Source organism: Sebastes umbrosus, chromosome 23, assembly GCF_015220745.1.
Source record: "Sebastes umbrosus isolate fSebUmb1 chromosome 23, fSebUmb1.pri, whole genome shotgun sequence".
Taxonomy (NCBI): domain Eukaryota; kingdom Metazoa; phylum Chordata; class Actinopteri; order Perciformes; family Sebastidae; genus Sebastes; species Sebastes umbrosus.
In genome coordinates this window covers 13,951,315-13,976,673 of record NC_051291.1, presented here as the reverse complement: position 1 = coordinate 13,976,673, position 25,359 = coordinate 13,951,315, and the positions used below count along the sequence as shown (strand labels likewise).

Below are 25,359 nucleotides of genomic sequence, written 5' to 3'. Positions count from 1 at the left end.
AAAGACTTTAATTTCATAGTTCGATTATCATTCCACTTTGTACCTCGACATCAAAGCGAGGAAAACTTTAAAACCCTCCCGACTCGTCTCCAAAGTCACCTTTCACTTCAAAACCTCATTTCACCTCCAAATTGCCCACGTCATATTTATCCTCCTGAACTCATCGGACGGGATATTTTGCTTTTTTAATTAAAGTCATTAAGCTGGGGTTGTCAGGTAATAGTGGGGATTTTCTGCTCTGAGGGATTGTATGTGTGTACGTGTGCATGTGTGTCACAGAGAAAATAGCCGGGCCCAGTCTTATCCCTGGTGTCCGTGCGTGGCTAACACCTGCAAAGCTGTGACTGGGGAGCAGATGAGTGGACTTTTATCTTAAGTGTACATCTGCAGATCCACCCGTGCCACCAGTGAAGGAGCAGCCACTATAATCATGTTGATATATTGCTATAAATATTAATATATTTTCTTTTTTTCCCTGTGTCTTCCTTTCCACTGTGCTCAACAGTTGTGTGGTGGATGAGATGGACTTCTCAGGCATGGAGCTGGACGAAGCGCTGAGGAAGTTTCAGGCCCACATTCGTGTCCAGGGAGAAGCCCAGAAGGTGGAGCGTCTTATCGAGGCCTTCAGGTAATTACAAAAGTGTGAGCTGCTCTGAGAGTCTGGCTTTACCTTGCGGTATTCTCACTGGTATTATAATGGGAGCACATTAGCTGGCATTCTTACAGATTTCCAAAAACAAATATGGTTTTCTTGTATTCAACACTAACCGTTCCCTAAATCTCTTCACTGATTGTCCAGTTTAAAATGAGTCAGCCGGATATATTAAAAAGTCAGTCAGTCAGCAACAGTTTTCAACCAACTATAGTGGACGTAGTCACCGCTTTGAAGCCTCGAGTTCGGCATTTTGGTCGCCGCCATCTTGCAACCAGAAGGGACACGAGAGAGCGGAGCTAAGTACAACCGATCGCTGAATAAAGGGTTAAAGTTGTAAGAGGAAAACATGGACCCAGACCGGACAACACCGTGGTAGCAACCTGTCAATCACAAGGTAGCCACGCCCTAAAGCATACCATGCTTTATGGTCTATTTGACTCTAAAAGGGACCATATTTTACTCAATGAACATCAGTGATTGAGACCATAAACTCATGTTTACAATGTTTACTGAAGTAATAAATCAAGTGACAAGTAGGCTCATTTTCTCATAGACTTCTATACAATCAGACTTATTTTTGCAACCAGAGGAGTCGCCCCCTGCTGGCTATTAGAAAGAATGCAGGTTCTGCATTGGCTTCACTTTTCAGAAACGGAGGTTGCTGCCAGCAACAAACTCATGAAGCTAATGTTAGTTCAATCAGCTATCTATAAGAATTTTTAGTGGTAAATCTGCAACTGTTATCATTTTATACTGTATATGTACCGTGCAAGATCAAACTTGAACTTGAACTTGACAGGCGAGCGGTCCGTTGGACATGCAAGAACATGAGATTTGAGCACGTGCGACAAATGTATTAATATTCAGAAACATTGTTGTGCAGAGAGAGAGAAAATAGTTGCTCTAAAAGAGTCTGATATGAATATTTATCATCTCATGGGTTATGCAAAATATCCCTCATTCGTCCTACTGGTGTCATTTACTTTCTACTGTAATGTAAATCTGGTTGTGTTAGGCTAATATTTTAGTGGATGATAAAAAGTGAAATGAGAGATGCTGTCTCTTGAGCATTACCTCTGGCCCAAACCTGTCTTGCAGTGCTTAAAGATGCAATTCACAGGTTTTTTGATCATGAAATATGCCTACGTCAAGTTTTGAAGCCGTGCTGAGAGGTACAGATGTGATTCGTGAGAAACTCGGGCTTCTGTTTTTTTCTTTCTGTACAGCTATGCCAGACAAATAGACAAAGAGGGAACATGAAAACAAGCTAGTATGACTAGGTTTAATAAGACAAAATCGACAGCCATGCACGCAAAGAGAGACACATGGACATGCACTCATAAACCCCACTGTTATCAAGGAGCTATGGAGAAATTATGGATTGGACATGAGCATAAAATACGCGTGAATCTCGATAACACACGTATAATCTCACTAAAACACACACTCTCTTCTTTCCTTTCTGCTCGGTTACAATAAAATGTTGACAGCGCAGCCCCCCCCCCTATCTGAATAGCAGGCGAGCGTGTAATTTTCAGCCACAAATTTGCGACAGGGAGACAATTTGCGGTGCAGCTGTGGCTCTGTGTGTTAATGCTAACTGTTTGCCGCGGCCCCTCCGGAGTAACAACCACCTGTCACAGTTGTCGAGGTGCCCAATGAGGAGAAAAAACGGCGGCATTGTCATAGTCAGTGGGCAGGGAAGGTTGGCGCTGGTTATGTTTGGACATGAGGCTGGCGCTGCGTGTTATCACAAGAGAGTTAGAGGGTGGGGGGGGGGGGGGGGGGGACGATGGGGGTGAGGAGACGCAAACTGGGAGAAGGAAAGGAAAGGAAGGGGAGAAAAAGGAGAGAGGAAGGTTTATAAATAACCAGCGTTGCGTAACCGCCACTGCCTCCCCTGCTCCTGGGCTTTGATATGCCTCCAAACACACACACATACATACACAGAAGGAGAGAAATCTCCGAAGCAAGTGAAGGGGGATTTGAAGCAGCAGTGAAAAAGAGAGAGGGAGAGGGGAGAAGTGAAAAGCAGGCTCAGTATCTGCTGCGTCAGTTTGCTAATGAATGAGAAAAATATGAGCCAGCTCCCAATGCTGCAGATACATTCAGTTTATATTTCCATGTCTGCATTACAGCATAGTATTCAGGCATGCTTTAGTTACTCACATACTGTATTTTCTATTATGGTTATTATAGATAAAGATCATGCAACTTCTTGGATTTTGGATTACACCATCTTTGGCGATCTGTAACAAGAAGCGATATTGGTTTGGAAAGATGGCAGCAAAGTGCCAAATTTGAAGACTGCCAAATCCACTCGCCGAGCAGCATCATGTGCCGTTTTACCACTCTCGCTTTTTTGTTTAACCACTTTGCCATGTCTTTCTGTGCAGAGTAAGAGCACATAAATTGGGGTTTTTCACTGCATGGTGCTATAAGGATTTACAGACAAGGGCATAATTGTTGGTTGCTGTGGAGTCACGGTTTTCAGACACTGAGATGTGAATAAGCATCTGTGTGAAGCCCCTGTGATTAGCAGGCTAAAGCAAATCCTGTATGAGGGACGCCAGGAACACAAATGAAACACGAGGCTTTTAAATAAAAAAAACTAGGGCTATCAAATTTAACTTGATAATAACACATTAACGCAAATTCATTTTAACGCCTCTAATTTCTTTAACGCATTAGCACAACTTGCGATCTTTAGGTTGTAGCGGGCTCAGTTTTAAAGCTAGAGTGAAGATACTGGGATCATATGAAACTAGAACCTAAGGAATCAGCTGGTACCAACTATGTCAAACTAGCTTGTCGGGAAGGAGGCTAATTAACACTCCAAACTTACACTCAATTTTGCAGAGGAAAAACTGTCATGGCCATTTTTGAAGGGGTCCCTTGACCTCTGACCTCAAGATATGTGAATGAAAATGGGTTCTATGGGTACCCACAAGTCCCCCCTTTACAGACATGCTCACTTTATGATAATCACATGCAGTTTGGGGCAAGTCATAGTCAAGTCAGTACACTGACACACTGACAGCTGTTGTTGCCTGTTGGGCTTGAGTTTGACATGTTATGATTCGAGCATATTTTGTTATGCTAAATGTAGTACCTGTGAGGGTTTCTGGACAATATTTGTCATTGTTTTGTGTTGTAAATTGATTTTCAATAATAAATATATATATACATTTGCAAAAAGCAAGCATATTTGCCCACTCCCATGTTGATAAGAGTATTAAATACTTGATAAATCCCCCTTTAAGGTACATCTTGAACAGATACAAAAATGTGGACAAATCATGGACAATCATGCGATTAAATATTTATCGATTGACAGCCCTAAAGCTAGCAAATAAGTTATGATTAAATTGGTCATCGAGCTTTCCATAATAATGTTAGTTTACCAAAAGAAGCCACATAATTTGCTGCTTTACAGTATAATGCACCCAATATTATTATGTTATATAAAAACAAATTCAAATTTCCAAATGCCACAAGCAAGCCTTTTAAACTCAATAAATATGGTTTTAATTCTACTACAAAGAAAGAACACTGTCTTTTATTGCATTATCTTTGAATGAATCAGTTCTAGCGTCTTTTTAGGAGAATTATCTTTAAATAAACCAGCTAAATGAATTTATTTTTTATTCGAAAATGCATAGTAGCAGTATACAGCCCCAACAACCTCCAACCAATACAACGAAGGGCAGCTTGTATGTTGTCTGATAGGCAAAAATGTCCTCAATAAAAATCTAATCATTCTCTACTGCTTGTAAAACTTAAACGCTGCGAGCGCACTGTAATAAGTGAAGGATGAGCATTTGAACATTTTGATCAACTCGGAGCTTCTCCCATCTGGATGTTTGGTGGTTGGACAGTTGGACGAACACGGCTTAGTGATCTCTGAAACTATAAAAGTGAGGGGGACAAAAAGAGGAAATTATGCCTTTATTGCACACATGCACACAAGCAAGCTTTGTTTTTCCTTTTTTTGATAATCTTGCGAGGAAACATTAGAAACGGTGTGTGTGCAACAAGGTAATCACCTACTGCATGCATACCAATATATGTGTCTTTACTCAGTCCCACAGAGACATTAGATTCCAATCATGCAGCTCAGTGAGTCTGCAAAAAGGTGCTACAGCCCCAATGTGGAAATGATGACTGATTAATGTAAAGATTACAGTACACACGCCAACGCCGAGCCCACAGGGTCCACACACCTTCTCATACTCTGTGTATCGCCGCCTCTGATTACTCACACACACCGTATCTGTTTTACTATTGTATTATTCATTCCCCAACCAGGAGGTGTCCATGCACTTCACAGAGAAACGATTTCTCTCTCTCTCTCCTGGGCGCTTCTTTCTTAAACACACACATATCCCAAAGTAGGTGTCTACAAATCTGTTAGATTCATGGTTTCCATAACCACGCGACACATTCTCCACCTCTTATATTTAGGAATACATCAAAGTGAGCCCGGCCTCTGTCACGTTCTTTTGCAGAAAAGTGCCTAGGTAAGGGGATTTCATATTTCTAACCTCATATTTCTTCTCTCCGGCACAATAACAACCTGTGTAAATCCAGCAAGCGGGTCCATAAATGTTGGAGAATGTTTTAAATATGGCTCAGTCGGTGGACTCGCACACGAATACTAAGGATGTGTGGGTGCTTGTGCTTTGGCATTATCTTGGATGGATCCATGCAAGCAAACATCCAATCCAGTGGGACAAAATGTGTTTATACGGAGAGACACCGTTTCATCAGAGCACCCACTGTGAGGTTCATTGTTAGTGAGAGGCAGCAAACAGCTTCGGATGAAACCACGAGAAAAATTAAAGCCATAACTTGTATTTCTATGTGACATTCTCATGCTCAGCTTGTGACAAGACATTTATGAGTGTGTTGAAATATGCCTACAGTGTCTAAGGATGATGTATTGTCTGTGTCGTTTCTCCCACCTTATCTCTTCCTATTCCTGTCCTTTGTATTTCTCTGATTCATCTCTCTCTTTCTGTGCTTATCATCCCCTCTAACTGGCCTCACCTATTCTGTTTAACATCCTGTTTCGCCATATTTGTGTCCTCTGTCATGACTATTCATCCCTCTCCTTTCCAACTCCTTTATCTTCCATTTTTTAAAATTATTTTTACCCTCTTCTTTCTCTTTGTCAACAGTCAGCGCTACTGCATGTGTAACCCCGACGTGGTGCAGCAGTTTCACAACCCGGACACCATCTTCATCCTGGCCTTCGCCATCATTCTGCTCAACACCGACATGTACAGTCCGAACATCAAGCCCGACCGCAAGATGATGTTGGAGGACTTCATACGCAACCTACGAGGTGAGTGACACAGCGTTTTTTTTTGTGTGGAGGCACATTAAGGGAGTTAAAATGACATTAATTAGTCGACGTAATCGGCGTAAAGTAATGTTTTTCTGAGGAGTACTTCCAAGATCATGCTCATAGCTTTGTTGACTCAGAGAGCATCTGTCCCAGCACAAACCTAAATCCTCATCAGCTCCTAATGGTGCTGTACTGTAGCCAACCCAAACATCTGAAATCCTCAAGAGCGGATGAGGAATATTTCCAGTATTTAATGATTACCAGGATCAGTGACAGGACAGACGAGAACCAAATGAGGAACAAAAAAAAAGAAGAGTTTACCTCAACAAAAGTACGATGGTTTATATTGTATATTGTTTATATGGTAGACAAATATGGTATATTTTGCCCTCACTGTTGTGGTCTTGATTTATTTATGCCAACCGGATAACTGGAGTACATGTAAGTCACCACAGTCACGAAGAAGATTCAAAGACCCAAGAAACATCCATTAATTATAGTATAAGGCTTTCAATTTCAGTTTACTCTATGGCACAAGATGCCAAAAAGTGCGCGCCAATAGCCAATATATAAATGACGGTACAGAGGTGCTGTTCCAGAAGTTATAGAAATTAACAAAGACAATTTATTTCAATTTTACTACAATGTAGACGAGAAAAATCAGCCCATTTTAGTTATGGCGGCAGTAAATGACATAGTATAAAGAGCGACAAAGTCTGCATAGGGAGGAGGTCGGGGTGGATAGATGGGTCAAAAAATACAGGACTTTCACTGCTTATTGTGTACTGTAAAAGTCAACGTTGTCTTATTTTACTGTAAGTTACCTATGCAAGTCAAGTTACATAACATACTTAACTACACAAAAATGTACTTATTTCAACCCAAACCACGATCTTTTCCTAAACCTAACTATGTATGTTTGTTCCCTAAACCTTACCAAATTGTTTCCTGTGGAAACGGAAGTTTAATTTGAAAAGACAGTGTATGCATGTAACGAGCGGAAACTTGACAAACTGATGCTAGAGGGCTGCGTAGAGATTCATAGTTTGAAGCGTATAGGTCCACTGACCAAGCTGCCGTTTTTTGATAAGTTGGGAGTGAGAATGTGTTGACAAAATATGATAAGAAATCAGTAATACTTAATAATCCTCCGAAAAGACAGATGAATCAGTGGAAGTGTGTCCAACAGGGATTCAATCAAACCGCCCTGCATAAATTCAGGTAATAAAAAGAAGGTTACATTTCCATTCCGGCCCACCTTGGCTTTACGCTTTCACAACTCATGGCGACACCAACAGAAAGCACCTGTAACTCTTGTCTACCCGCGTGCAGACAGATGTTCATTCGCCGAGCGTCTAGGACGAGATGGGAGCGTCATAGTTACGCTCTCCCTCGGCGCAATCAATCAGGGAACGCTGAGGTCGATGCCGAACAACTTTAATAGATTCATCCAGACTGTTCCCCACAATTAAATTAAGTTGGAAAATCAATTTCGGCATCTTATGCAAATTAAAATATGTCACTCTCTCTTGGCCTCTCTATTTGTCTTCTGCTCAGTTTACCGTGTTGTGTCTCTATCCGTTCTCTTATCTCGTTTTGTCTGAGTCAGAATATCATTTGTTCTGTTTATTCATCTGTCTCTCTTTGTTTATATTCTCTCCGTTTCTCTCTCTTCTTTTATTTTCTCGGTCACGTCTCTCATACACACTGACAGAAGAATAACTCAATCAGCTAATTGACTGAGGTGAAATGCAATTATGCACAAGAAACCAATAGTAATGAAGAACCCACAGAACATTCATTATCTCAATTAAAACAGACTGTCAGTGTCAAAGCTATTCCACAATGGGCCAACAAAATATAAAGCAGCTTCCACCATAAATTAATCCTTTATGTCAGCTCATTAGAAAATGAAAATTGTAGTGTCTCAGTTACTGGACAGCGAGGGGATAGTCTCAGATTTACGCAGCGACTTCAGTTCACTCTTTAAGTCCTTGTGGTGGGCTACTGATCATCAGTAAACCTTGTGACAAGCCAAATTTATACTTGAGATGATGGAAACAGAAAGAGACAGAATAAAGGAAGAGGCTTAGCCCAAGCTACAGAGGGAACATGGCACTGCAATGCTGTGAGCTAAATGCTAATGTCAGCATGCTAACATGTTAATATTAAGCATGTTGAACAATTATAATGTTTACCATTTTCACGATCTTAGTTTAGCTTTTGCTAATTAGCACTAAACACAAAGTATATTTTATGCTGATGGGAATGTCAGTTTTGCAGATATTTCGGCATAAACCGATGTATTAAAGAGGACCTATTATGCTTTTTCCCTTTCCTTTAGTGTGGTATAGTTTTTTTGTGCATGTAAAATGTCTGCAAAGTTACAAAGCCCAAAGTCCACATTAAAAGGGGTAACTCTCCCCCACAGACACACTGCTCCTGGACTGCCGGAAATGCCTTGATTGAAGTTCCGCCTTTTTCTCCCGTAACATGGTGATGTCACCAAGTAACACATGTGCATAATACCTGCCTAGCGGCTAGTTCGGCACACCCTCAAACAAAGCTAGTTAGAGCGGAGCTGGAGCGGAGTCGAAAGAGTTTGATTCGGTTGACCAATCACAACAGAGTGGGCCAGCTGACCAATCAGAGCAGACTGAGCTTTTTGGGAGGGAGGGGCCTGGAGCTCAAACAGAGCGTTTCAGACAGAGGGTGAAAAGAGGTGCAGCAGCACAGCCGGTATGAGAAAAGTAAAGCGTTTTTGGAATATTAAAGCATGTAAACATGTTCTAGTAGAAACCCAAAAGACAGGTATGCACCTGAAAATAAGCATAAGAGGTCCTCTTTAAGTATTGGACAAATTGAATTTTTGATCCGTTGATGGCACTAAATGAAAAGTTAAGGGATCACCAAAGTTACTATAAATCATCGTTAGGGAAACATGAATATGTGTACTAAATTTCATCACAATTCATCCAATAGTTGTCGAGAGATTTAATTCAAAACCACAAGTGGCGCTAGAGGAAAAGTCAGAGAATCACCAGAGTCATGAAGATTATTCGTTTGGGGACCATGAATTTCTGTACAAAACATCATGTCAATCCATTTGTTAGTTGTTGAGATATTTCCATCTGGATCAAAGTGGTGAACCAACCAACTGTAGTCGCCATGCAAAGAGACAGAAAGCAGTGAAGGAAAGAGACATTCTGCAAAAAAAAAAACACCACTTATTTATCCGACACTTTACACACATTTCCCCCCGGACATCTCCTCCACTCCCTGCGACTCCATAATGTGCAGCGATGTCTCAGCGGTGTCCCAGCGTGCCTCACTGTCACTGCCATCACTTGTGGTGGCTTCATTTTCTCCAAACACATCCTGCCCCATTGAAAACTCAATGTACCACACAGCGCGGTACAGCTGCGCGGATATAATGGGGAGCATCTCGAGGGCAACCTTTTCAGCCTAATGACATGCAGCTCTACCTGCGTCGAAATGCCACGGCCTTGAACCGCACTGTGTTCCAGACGGGAAATCTTCTACGGGTGTTAACCTTTCACTTGCCAATTAACCTCCTCTCACATCGCCTTCTGTCATTGCTTAATGGAGACAGTGAGAGACAGAAATTCAAAGGACGACAGACGAGGAGAGAAAGAGCTCTCCGTTGCACTGAATACTGAATTGTGTTCCACTCTTTTGAAAGTCAAATAATGAGGCATAACAAATGTGTGTCGGGACAATATACAGCTATGTATACGTGTGTGTGTAATCAGCCTATTCCCATCCATAGGTGTAGATGATGGAGCAGACATCCCCAGAGAGATGGTGGTGGGAATCTATGAAAGAATACAACTGAGGGAGTTACGCTCCAACGAAGACCACGTCACCTACGTCTCAAAGGTTGAGCAGTCCATCGTGGGCATGAAAACGGTAAGGACACACTTTTGTTCTATACTTGTGAGGACCTTCAGTAACACAATGCATTCCTTAGGCCTTAAAGTGCAAACACTGACCTTTGCTTAACTTTGACTGAAATCATATTAACCCTTAACCTGCATTAGTTGATGTTTTTGGCCACTTGGGGCAGCGCAACAAGTTGTTAGTAGCCACCTAAATGTCAATCTACATAGGGAGCAGATCCTCTTCATTGAGGCCACCATGTTTCTACAGTAGCCCAGAGCGGATAAAAACACTGCACTGCCAAAACGCTCTGAAAAGGGAGCGGTGGGCAATATTCAGTTGGTTGCAATCTCTAACCTCACCACTAGATCCCACTAAATCCTATACACTGCTCCTTTAAGCTCTGTTTTTGGTCTCAACCAGCTCCTGAGGGAAAGACCTGGCTCTTTAGCTACTAGATGCTACATATGTTCACCAGCTAGTCACTAACTTTGTCCATCTGACGTCTGGTGATGAGCAGGTGGAGTTTACTTGGTTTATAAGAGCTTTTTTTTTGCTGAAAACAGCTGCTTTTTGCATCTGGAAAGGACATTGGTGCAGTGAGAGAGAACCAAAAACAAAGTTGTGGGGCATAAAACCAAAACAATGAGCTAAAAGAAAGATAATTTCAGTGGTTTCATCATGACCCCTTTCACATTAAACATATTTATTTTGTTTTTAATATAGATTTTAAGCAGATTTAACTCTAAAACCAGGTCTAAAGAAGAAATGAGGAAATCAGTCTCAAGGCCTAAAATTCATATTGGCCCTCACAAAGATATACTGTACATGGTGCGTTACAGTACACGCACACCCAGAAGTAACTTAAATGATTACAAACACACACTTTCTCTTTGCAAGCTCCATACATGCCAAGTCACTCACTCATTATTCAAGGCCTTATCACTATCACCTAGCCTTAGTTGTGTTAACGGAGTACATTTATTAGCCATTAAATGTCTCATCAGCAGCACGATCATTACCTCAGGTCATTACTCCGGCTAGATACGTCATTAACCACCGCTATCATTATAGTCTTTTTTAACTGTTTAAGGTTAAAAGGTTTGGTCAGTGCACATGAGTAATGGAAGTGGTTGAACCTAACACTGGAGTGTCCTTTAGTTAAGAGTCAACTACAGAGATGGAAACACTCACATTGACGACTTTTGGATATTGTTTTCATTCACCGTGTGAATATTTCTGTGGAAAGTTTTATTAGGTGTTCCAGACTTTACTTTAAGTCAGAGACAGACACAGACGTATTTAGCTTTATAATTGACTGCTTACACTGATTCATGTGGGAATGTGCTGTGTGTGCCAGCTCATAACACTGAAAGGCCTTTTTTTAAATGATTCAACAGTTCAGGGAATTGTTTTTGAATCTTATCAGTGCACTAAGGCCTTTTTTCCTTATTCATGAAATATAGTCTAAAGTTGTTTCCCATAGACTCTGGTATTGAATACTTTGAAAACACACTGCAACAAGAGCCAGTTTGAACAATTCTTTAAAAATGTAAGAGTTTTTTTTCCATGAAATATAGTATAGACAGAATGAGTTTATTGCAGTGTCTGGATCCTTTCTATGCATGATACTTAAATTCCATATATACACAACAGCTTTCATAAAACATTCTTTTAAATTAGAGTTTGATTTAGATACATAATGAAAAATAATAGTCAATGATAAAGCTAGTTTGTCAGTTAACAGTTAACATTTAACTTGCCTTCAGGATTTTTAACTTGAGTTTTTTTTTTAATCTTGTATAGTGATGTCATAGATGTGCAGATTAATGTATGATGTAATCTAGCAACCTTTCGAACAGACTTTAGCTATTTTCTGTTGAAAATAGCAACAGTGTAACTCAATACCAGTTAGCCTACATTCCCATCTCGAACTTGTAGTCTTGTAGTATCGTCTTCCTGTCCATCCACGATATGAACCATGAACGTTTGGATGAATTTCACTATAAATTTACTTTTTTTTAAATTAGTTTTAAATTGAATCTCCATTATTTCCTGTTTACTTTTAGAATGACATTGGGAACTATGACATTGAAAAGATTGCCGCCGTCTTTTTTTTTTGTCTTGTGCCTTTAAGTGTCTCCCAGTGATGGATGAGTAGCCATAGGATGACAGAGGGAGCGTTGTCATCGCCAAAACAATGATGGATTGTTGTGACAGGAAGTGACTATTCCGACCCATGGGAGCTGTCTACCATAAAAAGACTGAGATTAAGTTTTCTCCTTAGAAATACTGTCACAGACAGCAGGTGTGCTTCTATTGTGGATTTAAAAGTTATCATGCTACAAGGGAGCAGCTCACATGAGAATGATGGAAAGGACTGTGTTATTATATTATTTTTTTTAACATTCAAGAGGCATTTCAAGCTAATGATGTCTTTACATGTTTCTGACATTAGTGTAATGAGAATGCATGGCCAGCTGGGCGGGAGTGTGTAGACCCTGCAGTGATGAGAGAGGAAGAGGCTGTCTGTGTACTCACTGCATCACAAATAGTCCACAGAGAGGAGAGGGAATCAAAATTGGAAATGTACAGAAAGAAACCTGAACGGAGGTCGTGAATAGTTCTATTTTATAACGAAGAGGGGATGAACTGCACATAGACAGTCACTCAGCTGCTGTTTGGATTCCTGCAGCGATCCAACATGGAGAGACAAGAGTGTGAAGGGGGCGAGAACATGATTAGATCAGTCGCCGCCATTTTTGTAGTGTAATCTGCTTAAACATGGGAAAAGCACTGAGGTGTAAGAGGAGACGCCAGGCCTCTAGCGACAAAGCTGCAGCATTATGTAAAAAAATAAATAAATTAAATAAAACACTCACTCACACAATTTGACAACTCATAAAAGTCGTGTTTGGCACTACCACACTTGGGACTACTAGGGTTACTAGAAATAGGTAGAGCAAGCATCACCAAATCAGTTTTTGATTTTGTTCATACACCAAGATGAGATTGTTTTTCTTGCTCACACCTAATCTAGTTCATAGAAAGACATGTGCAACGTGTACAAAATGTAAACCTGCATTTTCTCCTCAGGGGAACACAGCTGATATTTAGATAACCTTGAAACAACACACAATCTTACGTGTTGATCTACTTGATGCTTTTAAGAGTCTTAGGTCAGTCTTCATTACGTCTTATCGTGTTCTCATCTTCTAAGATTCTGAATCGATTCACAACTTCCAAAACTATTTTTTAAAAACTTTTTTTACACATCAAGTCAAAGTTATGTAAAGCATTTGTGTGATTTGTTGAATACATCACACAAAATATCAGTTTTACAGTGTTATTTTGTGTATTTTTGAAATTGGGAAGTTCCTGAGAAATAAAAGCCTATACCTATTTTATTTATGCAACAGGCAGCATTTTTATTTTTTTGTATACTTGAATTTGTTATTCTTGAAGTCACTGAGAATTGGGAAATCAAAAAGTTGTGCAAGTTAAGAATGAATAAAAGTGCCTTTGTGTGTTTACGTTATTGCAATCAGTTGATATCTATTGCACGTCTGTCCATCCTGGAAGAGGGATCCCTCCTCTGCTGCTCTGTCTGAGGTTTCTTCCATGTTTTTCCCCGTTAAAAGGCTTTTCTTTGGTTAAGTTTTTGCTCATCCGATGAGGGTCGTACTGTAAAGGACAGAGGGTGTTGTATCCTGTACAGATTGTAAAGCCAAATTTGTGATTTGTGATAATGGGCTACACAAATAAACTTGACTTCATATAACTTTTCCAAACATAAAAACTCCATAATCTCGTACACACTTTACTCTGCTTTCATGCCATAATTATGCCTTTATTAGCGCACAGTGGACTGGAGTAGATCCTGAAATTAGCACCCCTTATGTACTGAATCAGGGAATTATTTTGAGTCGCATCGTGAGATACCAAAAGATTCACACTCCAAATCTTCGTGTCACTAATTTGTCTCAGCAAACTGTGAATAATGGGATTTTTCTGGTACTTCAGACTCAGCTTTTAACCTCAGTGAATAATGAGTAGTACTCCAGCCAAAAGCCATTAGATTTAAAAGTCTCCCTTTTTCATTTCAGTACTCTTTCCCCTAGTTTCTCTGAGGGGAGAGTCTCTCTTCCCATCCTCCATCCTCAATCTCCTCTTTTGAATGACTTTCTCAGTCACGTCATCTGAGTGATTGAAGCTCTCTTTCACCTGGATGTGTGTGCAGGTTCTCTCTGTTCCTCACAGAAGACTGGTGTGCTGCAGTCGACTCTTTGAGGTGACGGATGTCAACAAGGCCCAAAAACAGGCAGCACACCAGAGAGAAGTCTTCCTCTTCAATGATCTCATTGTGGTACGTATACAAAAAACAAGAGATTCTGTGTAATAATTCAGATTTGTCATGTTTACAGTGTCTTTTCAACCACCCTTAAAATGGTTGTTTCTGCAAAACAGCTGCTTTTTTTTGTTGTGACAGCTGCAATGCAGCATCACCTACTCCGACTGTGAGCTCCCTCTCTTCCTTTATGCCATTTCTTTTAATAATACATGGTAATAAATGCAGTTTTGCAGTGCACTCACAAGGGAATATCTGTCCCCTATACAGAGCTGCTTTAAGGGCCGGTAATAAAGTTGTGTGAAGTTGGTCCAAAGTCGTGTAGATTGGAGAATTATCAAAGGTTTAATGTTGGGCATAATTAACGCGCTCATTAGGAGCCACATAGGGGTTATCCACTCCCATAATTATGTCAAATGTTGATCTCACTCCAACAATATACAGCAAAAAGGAAAAGCAGCATCGCTATTACCCTCCCTCCCTCTTCTGTTAAAGCATAAAAGTAATTGCTAGCTGCAGGGAAAGGAGGTTAGAAGGCCAACTTTGAAGTAAGAGGTGAAAGGAGTCATCTTCCAACATCACAGTGGATTCCTGTTCATTTGGCACTAAAAGTTAGCGGCGCAATATATCCCAGCGAGACTTTTTTTTCTTCTCCTGACAGCTTTGAAAGCAGGGCACAAATTGTCTTTGAAAGATTTTACGGCGAAATTAAAGTGATGGGGACTTTTCTTTGAATGTGGCTCCTGTTCTATAGCAGCTCGAACATGTCAAGGGGTGTTTAATGTGCCGATGTGATGTATTGGTTTAATACGGCTCGCCTGGTAAATTATGCCACGCAGTAGCGCCCGCAAAACAGATTCGCCTCATCTTTCTCTATGCGGAAGGTCATTCAATGAAAAAAACTTTAATACATCCTGATATAAGCTCGCCGTGGTGTTGTTTTTCATAGAGCGCAATCTGATACACTTTGAAGCCTCAAGTGTACATTAATATTGACTATCTGCTCTTAGAATATATTTTAAATGATCAAATAGTTCTTTCTTTGAGATTGCTCCGTGATATGGAAATCAAAAAGATTTCAGAACACTGAACAAAGTCATGTAACGGGCTCTGTCTGTCATTCAAACTTGTTAATATATCTCTGGTGTCTCATTGTTTTTCAGATCTTGAAGCTTTGTCCAAAGAAGAAGAGTTCTGCAGCCTACACTTTCTGCAAAGCTATGGGCCTACTCGGCATGCAGTTTCACCTGTTTGAAAATGAATGTAAGTCACGGCGTCTTCACTGCAGACAGCTGCCATGAAAATCATAAAATACCCAATGCGTTGGAGCGTTACAAAACAGGGAAAAGTGAAAGTTAACAAGGGGTACAAGAGTTATGGCTGTATTTGAAATAGGTTTAATATTAAAGAAGACCTATTATGCTCATTTTCAGGTGCATACTTGTATTTTGGGTTTCTCCTAGAACACGTTTACATGCTTTAATGTTCAAAAAACGCTTTACTTTTCTCATACCGGCTGTGCTGCAGCACCTCTTTTCACCCTCTGTGAAGACGCTCTGTTTGAGTTCCTGACCCCACCCTCCCAAAAAGCCCAGTCTGCTCTGATTGGTCAGCTGGACCACCCTGTTGTGATTGGTCAACCGAACCGAACTCTACGAACTCCGCTCCAGCTCCGGTCTAACTAGCTTTGTTTGAGGGCGTACCAAACTAGGCAGGTATTATGCAAATGTATTACTTGGTGACATCACCATGTTACGGAAGAAAAGGCGTGACTTCAAGCAAGGCATTTCAGGCAGTTAAGAAGCAGTGTTTCTGTGGGGGGGAGTAACTCTTTGGTGTGGACTTTGGGCTTTGTAACTTTGCAGACCTTTTACATGCACAAAAAACTATAACACAGGAAAGGATGAAGCACAAAAGCCTAATAGGTCCTCTTTAATACATCGGTTTATGACTAAATACCTGCAAAACTGACATTCCCATCAGCACCAACTGTACTTTGTGTTTAGTGCTAATTAGCAAAAGCTAAACTAAGATGGTGAACAGTCCAGGGGCAGCATTTCTGTTTCTTTTATTGCTTCAGTTTTTATATTCATGATGGCAGAAATTCATCATCCTGGACTTGGTTGGTCCCATAGAAAATCTTCACATTATGCATGCCTTTGCACTTTTTAAAATGTTATTATTCCAACCCCCCTTCAGTCCACAGTGCATGCTAAGTTGATTTGTTTTCCTAAAAAAATATATCTAAAAGAAAAAAATGAGTTTACAAATCTACATTTTGATGCCATTTTCACACCTGTAGTACTACGCTCGCCAATACCTTGCAAACAGTTCTTGTGATTTCTCTTGTCACTCAACAATGACTCAATGTCCTCTGTGCTCCCCAGATTACCCTCATGGCATCACCATCCTCTCACCGTTTGGCTCAGACAAGAAGCAGGTACTTAACTTCTGTGCCCAAAGCGCTGAGGAGCTGCTCAAGTTTGTAGAAGACTTGAAGGAATCAATCGCGGAGGTGTCGGAGATGGAGCAGATACGCATCGAGTGTAAGTGTCTCTATATGGTTTTTCCCCTTGATAATACAATGACTGGATGCACATGGACTGGAGGCTACCAAATATGGAGGGGAAATTATGCGACAATTTAGGCCAAAAGAATATGCAAATTATTGTTGGTATTTGTTGTAACTGCTTTGAGCATATTGATTTATTGGATCAGAATGATCCTCATTCTCTATTTGAGGCTTGTGGCTGCACACTTGTGCATGTGTTGGCTGAAATGTTTGTGTGTATTCCTCCTGTGGCAAATGCAACCAGCATCACATTGTGGACCAAATCAATAATCTCACATCTTGGAAAGTGGGAGACTACAGTGGATTCTTAGATCCTCTCAGATAGTACACATTTGCTAACTTGCGTAGGCGCAGAATGACTTTTTGCATTTTGTTTTCCTTTGGTGCACTGCAGCTCAAACAGACTGCAGGAGGGCAGTGAATTGGAGGTGAAAAGAGGCCAGTGTTCCTCAAAGCTGCCAGTGCAGCTGAGTTGTTTGGGTCTGCGTGCATATGAAATCCTCCAGACAATAAGACATGCACATACTCAGACCCACATGGAGAAGCAGAGCATCCAGAGCCTGGCTCCTGCCAGTGGGCATCAAAGAGAGCATCCCTGCTGGGATTTGACGCAACTGCATTACCCTTCACAGGGAGGGAGGGCCAGCAGGCAACAACATATGGAGACAGGCAGTGGCTGACAGACGGAAGTTATTTCTCTCTCTAGAGTGGGGCAACGATAGACAGCTGTGCACAAAAACACATATCAACCAACGGACGGAACTCACGTTGAAACATATTTGTTAAAAGACATACAAACAAACTTTTTCTCAAGACATAATATACGAACAAGAATGATTGCTGGCATTTGCACAGAAAAACACCACGTCAACCTTCCTCCTCGAAGGGTTTTGTATTGTCGGCACGTTAGCAAACATGCCTGCGGCATCCGGCTCACTTGTGTTTGGGCTTTTCCCTGTTTGAGATGGGAAAGAGAAATTTCAGTTGCCGTTCATATGGAGGTGCATTTTTTTCCTGCATCTAGATCTTTATAACTACGGCACTTTCTAATGGAATTGATCATTTTAATTCAGTCCTACATTCACTTTAAACTTCACAGCATTGTAGCCCGTAGACCTAACTGTGACTTTGGTCAATCACCCTGTTTAAGTAAATAAAAGTATATATTGAATTGGGGGAAAAGACTGTGCTAATTACAGGAATTTCCTTGAAAGAACTGCTCCATTTAAAACTATTTTCTCTACAAGTAGTACCAAAATACATGCTTATTTCCAGGAAACTTCCAAACAAATCATTAGGTCAATACTGACCTGTTGCCACTGTTTATTTATAGCTTCATCTGACCCCTTTTCTAGTAGGTAAACTAAAAAAACAGAACACTTTCTGTTTAGTTTGACACACTTGCATCAACAATTCCATAATAACCTTTCAGCATGTTGTAATTCAAGTGTTCTGAGAGAAAACTAGACTTCTGCACCTCCTCATGGCTCTGTTTTCAGGCTTTAGCAAATCTAGCCCGTGACGGGAGACTTTGCTCAATCACAGGTCATTTCAGAGAGAGAGAGCGTTCCTATTGGCTGTTCTACAAATGCAGATGTGTGTGCACGTCCCTTCAGATGGTGAGAGCTTGATTCAACGGCAGAACATCCTGCAGGAAATGTTATTTCAACATTGGCAACAACTGCCTATACACTGCAAAGCAACCCAAAAAAAGGAAAACTTATCAAAAAGAGAGTCTGAGCCAGCATCACGGTCGCTACGGCAGCATCATTTTCTCTCCATCTCTCTCTAATAGTTGCGTTGCAGCCGTGACGGCTATTGACATGAGGCTAAATTATTATTAGCAATATTTTCTCTACATCTCTGAAACGGTTGTGTCTAGAAGCTAACCCACAATGTTCGGCAGGGTTAGGTTAGGTTAGGCATTGACCTTGAATGGTTAAGGTTAGGATAGGTCGTCAGGCAGCGAGTCTCGCAATTTGCGGGCTACCTTCTAGACACAACCCCGTGAAGTGCTTTGCCGATCTTGTAGCTCGATAAAGCCTCGAATCACAGTTTGTCATCACAAAGAGCTTTAAAAGCCCACAAGTTTGCAAAGAAAACAGGACGGTAATTCTCATAGAATTGCCGTGATACAACGGCATCAGGATCTGATGGGGAGAGCTGCAGGAGGAGGGTTATATTTCTGGCGTTTTTTGTTTCTGTTTTTTTTTTGCCTTTTCCAGAAAACCGCCTACCCTGGGGTACCACTTGATATAAAATATGCTGAAAGGTTATTATGGAATTTTTGCCCAATAACGCCAAAACATAAACTACCTCCCCCAGCATTAAGGTCGCCCCTGACAGTATTTGCAGTTCAGAATTAGAATGCAGTGCAGCGTTGGGAGACAAAACAACATTTAGTCATCATGATTGGAAATGACATGCAATTACCATCAAGTGTGAAGTGTAATTAGAGAGATGGCGAGTTGTGTTTGGAGATTAGAGGAGAGAGTGGGAGGGTAAAGGCAACAAGAGCACGTTGTGTTCGGCATTTGAAATAAAGTAGAATTAATGTTGTAACTCTCACTCATCCCCGTCTACCTGTCTGTCTGTCTATCTGCCTATTTTTGCCTCTCTGTCATGGTGTTTATGTGAGGATCATATTTGTCTTCTGATCTCCGCAGGGGAGCTGGAGAAGCAGCAGGGAGCCAAGACGCACTCGGTAAAGAACAACGGCACACAGCTAGAGCTGCGCGGCAAACAGGGCTCCCCATCAGGTGTGTGTGAGTGTGTGTGCACCCGTTTTTCATTTTGAAAAAAACACTGCAGAGACCTTGTCCTCAATTGCGTTAATTTACCCAGTGTTGGAATTTGAACAACTGCTGTCTTTTATGAATTGAAAAAAGACATTTAAATCTTTAAATAAGTGGAGTGACATAAAGTGCTTTATTTTAAAGTGTATTTCTCACTCAGTAAAAAAGACATTTTGCTGCCACTTTTGTCTCTTTTCCCTCCATTTTCCCCCCCATCTGTCCAGGAAACCAGGAGATAGATGACAGAAGTGGACACAATGCAGTAGAGGTAAGTGTGTAGTGATAGGGCCATGTCCCAAATAACAGGTAAGTCAGTCCAGTGTGTCATTATCAGGGTATAGGATGAGATAGGATGAAACCCTTTAGGGATGGATAGTCATATCTTTTAGGGCGTTTAGAGGCATCAAGCAGGGAGTGTGTGAGGAATGGATGAGAGAACGAGTGCTGCGGGAATGTGAGGTCACCCAACCAAACCAAATATATTAGATTAAAGTAGGAGTTGGGGAAATTAATAAAATCATAGAACAGGTTCTACCCACAGAAAATGCATCAGACTCAAAGGTTTTAAATATTATCTGCGAGCCTAAAAAGGAATAGGTTGTAATTAGTTTCACAAGCTCAGCCAAAAGGGGAAAAGAGAAAGCAGCCATTGCTAAAAAAAGTAGCAGAGGACATGTGTGGAATGCATATACTGTGAGTGTGAGACCTTAATTAACACGGTTAACAGGCGGGCGGATAAATTTAACGCTCATTTGACCCGGAGACGTCACCTTCCCGCCCCTCTGCCAGATCTCTGGAGGAGGGGAAGCTTCCCGTGCAAACATTTCGTGCAAGCTGAACTACAGTACCCATGGGGTTTTGCAATTACCATCCTCGTGGCATCAGATGACCTTTTCCCTTGTGTGCCTGTGGAGTTGACAGCGAAAAAGCCGAATGCACAGGGTCAATTTGACACTGTTTAATTCCACGCCGGTATTATGTTTCAGCCGTAAATCTTCACTCAGGTGCTGCTTAGAGCCGAAGTAATTACATGTACACTGAAATCCTTCGCAGCTATTTCATTTAAATGCCTGTAGAATGGCAATAATTACAGCAGAGCAAACATGCATTCACTGCTGCACAAGACACATTTAAAAGACATAAAAATAAAATGTTTTTTTTTTTATCGTCTGCTCATTTTTATGCACAGAAGTGCTCTCTCTCTTTCTCTCTCCTAGCAGCCTTTGGGTGCTCATAACAGTGAGCTATGATCAGGCCCGTCTTCTTCATGGTTGTCTGAGCTACCTTCAGCAGCCGTCTTCCTGCAGTCTGCTGTAAATGTCAGTGGCTGGTGGGGAGCCGTTAGCTGTCGAGCCACATTTATCTTCACACAGAGAGTCCTGCTTATACTGGAGGCATTAATATATAAGGGTGATTGAATTCCACAGCAGGCTTTTATAATCAGATAGTAAGGTGTTGAGATTTTATTGTTTCTCTCTCAGAGCAGTGCTTTTCTAGCTACACCCTTGAAGACATGGTAATGGACTGTCAAGTCAGCAATACCAGTGACATGGTGGAGCACAGGTTTGAACAGATGTGTGGGTTGTTGTTGGGTTTTTTTTTTGGCATGAAAAGAAAAACCAAGCACAAAGAAAGCCATCATGACAGAGAGGACAGACAAACAAACAGATCTGCTGCTAACAGTAGGCCTTTTAAAGCTCTGCCAGCTTCTCCTCAGGTGCAACCAGTCCAGCTAATGAGCCACCTACTCTCTCACCTCGTCAGAGCAAAGTCATGTCAGCTGGCTGCTACACAGTCCAAGTCACAAGCATGTGATTAGTTACCAAAATTAATATTTAAAAAAATAAAAAATAATGAATAAAAGAATAAAAAAAAATCACTTATATTGAAATTTTTTCAATGATCATTCCTTTATTTTGATGCACTCGCCATCCTAACAGAAGTTCATTTTATTATTTTGATAATCACAGTCAGCCAAGTTTTTTCTGCCTGGTAAAATAGTTAAATTTTCTTAAGGATAGCTCCCACTAATGTGCCATTTGATTCACATGGTATTCATTGACAGTCAGCTTAAAGGAGTAGTTTTGTGAAATGTGTTAGATAAAATGAGTTAGATAAAAACATCAATACACTCACCAAAATTAAGTTCCCATACAACTAGCATTCTCAATTACGTTTCGAGGGAAATTTTCTTTCTCCTGGATTATGGTCGCACTTTTAAAACAGTTTTAAGCCGTAAACTAAAATTACGGTCACAGTTTTAAACACAACGAAAAAAAAACCCGCATCGAAACTAATTAGATTTCTTTTTTAGAAAAGAAAAAAATTTAAATAAGTAAACGTTGACTTTTAGTTTCAAACAGGAGTGACGGGACACGAACACCAGTCTCCTGGGCAAAAGTCTGTTGTTCATAAAAGTCCGGTGTTTGTAAACTGAAACAAAACAAACCTCAACAAAACTATTTGCTTAGGTTTAGACAACAAAACTACTTGCTTAGGTTTAGTAAAAACAACATCATGATTAAAATAAATTAAAGTTGACTTTTAGTTTCACACAGGACACAAACCCGGTCTCCTGGGTGAAAGTCCAATGGTTTTCGCGGACTTCTGGACTATCATTTGTGATACGTCAAAAACAATCCTTAGCTGTATCGGAAATCACTCCGTATGCAGTAAAGTGCACTATATATATTTACTCATTTTGAGTACTTATAGTAGTACATATTTTTATTCCATTGTGGGTATTTTTTAAGGGCACTATGTAGTGCATAAATCTCAGAATTTGGACACTCAAATAAAAGCGCACTATATAGGCTAGTAAATAGGGAGTGATTTCGGACAAAGTGTTAAGAGTTTTAATTATTCCTATATAGGCAGGCCTATAAATACCCTTATTCAGAAAGGAAAGAATAGATAGAATTTAGCTGTCAGTGTAACAGTGAACATTTTACAGTGAAAGACATTTTATAACCAGCACTGAAATTCTTTTGGTCATCTGTGGGAAAAAAAAGAAATCTTTCTATTGAGGAATCAAACTTTTGAAAGGCGCCAGAAAGTCAGCGAAATCCTTCATTCTTTATCTAAAGTGCTTCAGAGCTCATTGATACTGTAGTCTTAAGTATATGTGCCAAGTCGTCAAAGAGAAAAAGTGGTTGGCAGATTGAATAGGAGCAAATGTTAATGGAGTTCTTTCACACAAGAGTTACATCGGCTCCTGTGTGAAAGAATGGGAGGACTCCGCTGTAAGCCCTTTCTTACCTCAGATACTTCACATGAAAAGTCCATTATATTGCAGGTGAATTACCGTTGACCTTATTCACACAGTCGCCTTTTTGAGGAGTTTTGGTGAGGAACTATATACTGATGGACACACTCACAGTAGGTTAAAAGTTCACTCAAAACTAATATCTTTAGTCTGAAATTTACAGCAATCTGAAGAACTAACAAGACTGAATGAAAGTATGGAGTCAGTAAGTCTGCAATTAACGCTAATCCTAGCCATTAACTTACGTCAAATATAAAAATGAGATGTGCTGTGCTTTTGTCCGCCACACATTATATGCATTTCAGATTGTGCTCATTCTGTGATTTTTGAAGATACTAGCTATATATTTTTGTTTTGGCGTATGCTTTCTGAGAACAGTGTGTGCAAACGTGACATGCTTCCTAAAATAGGCGACATAAAAAGAATTCAAGGAAAAGGTACGATAAAGGAAGACAGATGGCAGAAAGTAAAGTTTGAGGGAAAGAAAACTGTTGACAGAAAAAAATAAACTTTGACAGAAGGAGAAGTCTGCAGAAAGTAGAGAGTTGAAGTAAATGTGACATATGGAGGTTTGCATTCTGATGAGTGTTTGCCTGTGGACGTCGTGTGGTTGTCAGTCTGCTCACCTCCTCTCCTTCCACCTCTCCCTCTTCTTCGTATGACCTCCGTCTATGTTCTGGTTACCCCCCGACCCCACCTTCCGAGTCTCCTTGTGTCACCATAGCGCCACACAGTGGTTTGGAAGGGAGACACGGGGGCCCTCAGTGTCCCCTTTGGAACCACCGGGCCCCTTCTGTACTGTAGCGTCGCACCGAAATCTCTAATCCCCATTCCCCACCACTGTCCTCCTCCTGACCCCAGTCACACACTGGTGTTCCCAGCATCCGGTCTACACTTGTTCCCAGTACCTGTGGGGGTGGAGGGAGGGGAGTGTGCAGTAGTCACAATGATTTTACACCTCCACCGACCCCAACACCTAAGCCCCCACGCATGCCTTGTGTGTGTGTGTGCTGTGCGTTCACCACCACCACCACCTCCCCCCCCCAAAAAAAAACAAAAAGAGGGCTTGACGGACTGTAGAGGAGGAACCAGTTTTATAACATTTGATGCTGTTCTCTTGGCTGTTTTCTAAACTAGGTGTCAATTCACAACAGGCTTCAGACGTACCAGCTCAGCAGCAGCACGGCTCGGAGTCCCGAGAGCATGGCCCTTCTTAACCACCGGGGGGAGCTGCTTTTCCAGCAGGGGCCCCAGGGGCTAATCCACGGGCCGGCGGCGGCGCCTTCACCTCAGCACCCGCAGCTGCAGTCAGCGGCGAGCACCCCCGCCCACCACCTCCACCTACAGCAGCACCACCAGCCGGCTGTCAGCATGGCCGACCTGAGGCCCGAGACACTCATCCAGTGTCAGCAGATCGTCAAGGTCATCATGCTCGACAACAGCGGCCACGGGCACATGGAGGCCTTCCTCAGCCAGACGCCCACACACCACCACTACCAGCATCACCACCACCACCACAGCCACCACCAGCTCAGTCAGTCGGCCATGTCCACCCCAGTCCGCTCGCCGGACAGCTCCCACGGCAATGACGGCCACCAGCCGCCGCTGCCTCCCCCACCTCCGCCTTACAACCACCCACACCAGTATATACCCCCCGAACCCAACCTCAGTCTACACCGGACCCCAAGTGGCTCTCGGAGCATGGTGTAAATAAATTAATTAGTATTAGTACACACACTCCCACACAAAAACCCTTCTATTTAAAAAGTACATAATGTACATATATACATACAGATGAAAGAGCTATAATGAAAAAAAATTACACTTATATGCATATATTTAAGGAAAAAAATTAAAAAGAAATATCAAGGTTTTAAAAGAGAAATAAAGTGCATATTTAAAGTTTTACTTGATTCCACATGTATTTTGAAATATTATGTAGTTTTAACAAATTTCTATAACTTTTTTGTCAGTTTTAACTCTTGCTAGAGAAAACACAGATATTCAGTTTCTGGATGGATTCCTTCTAGTTCCGGTATTCACCACCACCGCCCGCCGCCACCAACAACAACAGCAGAAATGGACCGCGATGGCTGGACGCACTCCGAGGGACCTTCCGCTTCTGTTCGCTTCTCTCATCCCAAACCTCATGCCTACTGTGCTGTATGTGCGCGTGCGTGCATAGTGGACACTTTACTGAAAAACGTGTGCCAAAATACATAGCCTCCACTAAACACTGACTTCTTTGCACTTGACTAAACGCTAGGGCTAGAAGAAAAAGAAAAAAAACTCCTTCCTTTGCTTTGAGAAAATAGTCCTTTCACATCGCTTCTCCCTCAAGGAGCACAAAAAAATGAATAACAATTTCAATTTCATAAAAAAAAGAAAAACTATGTCCCCATTTGCACCGTTCCTGATTTATTTATGTGATGGAGAGCCTTCGCTCTTCTTCTCTGCTACCCTGGATAAAAAAA

General features: G+C 41.3%; 1 protein-coding gene across 5 annotated transcripts in view; it reads left to right on the top strand.

The window, feature by feature from the left end:
- Positions 1-25,359, top strand: part of iqsec3a (IQ motif and Sec7 domain ArfGEF 3a) — a 102,594-nt gene extending 77,235 nt beyond the window's left edge. For 4 of the 5 annotated variants that reach the window (XM_037759957.1, XM_037759960.1, XM_037759962.1 and 1 more), the window contains 9 exons: positions 506-628; positions 5,836-6,002; positions 9,796-9,935; positions 14,146-14,271; positions 15,417-15,516; positions 16,641-16,799; positions 19,492-19,584; positions 19,845-19,888; positions 24,023-25,359. In XM_037759957.1, coding sequence (XP_037615885.1) covers positions 506-628; positions 5,836-6,002; positions 9,796-9,935; positions 14,146-14,271; positions 15,417-15,516; positions 16,641-16,799; positions 19,492-19,584; positions 19,845-19,888; positions 24,023-24,595 — 1,525 coding nt within the window. In that variant the 3' untranslated portion in view covers positions 24,596-25,359. The remainder of the gene's footprint in view (positions 1-505; positions 629-5,835; positions 6,003-9,795; positions 9,936-14,145; positions 14,272-15,416; positions 15,517-16,640; positions 16,800-19,491; positions 19,585-19,844; positions 19,889-24,022) is intronic. The other variant, XM_037759958.1, reaches the window with a different exon arrangement.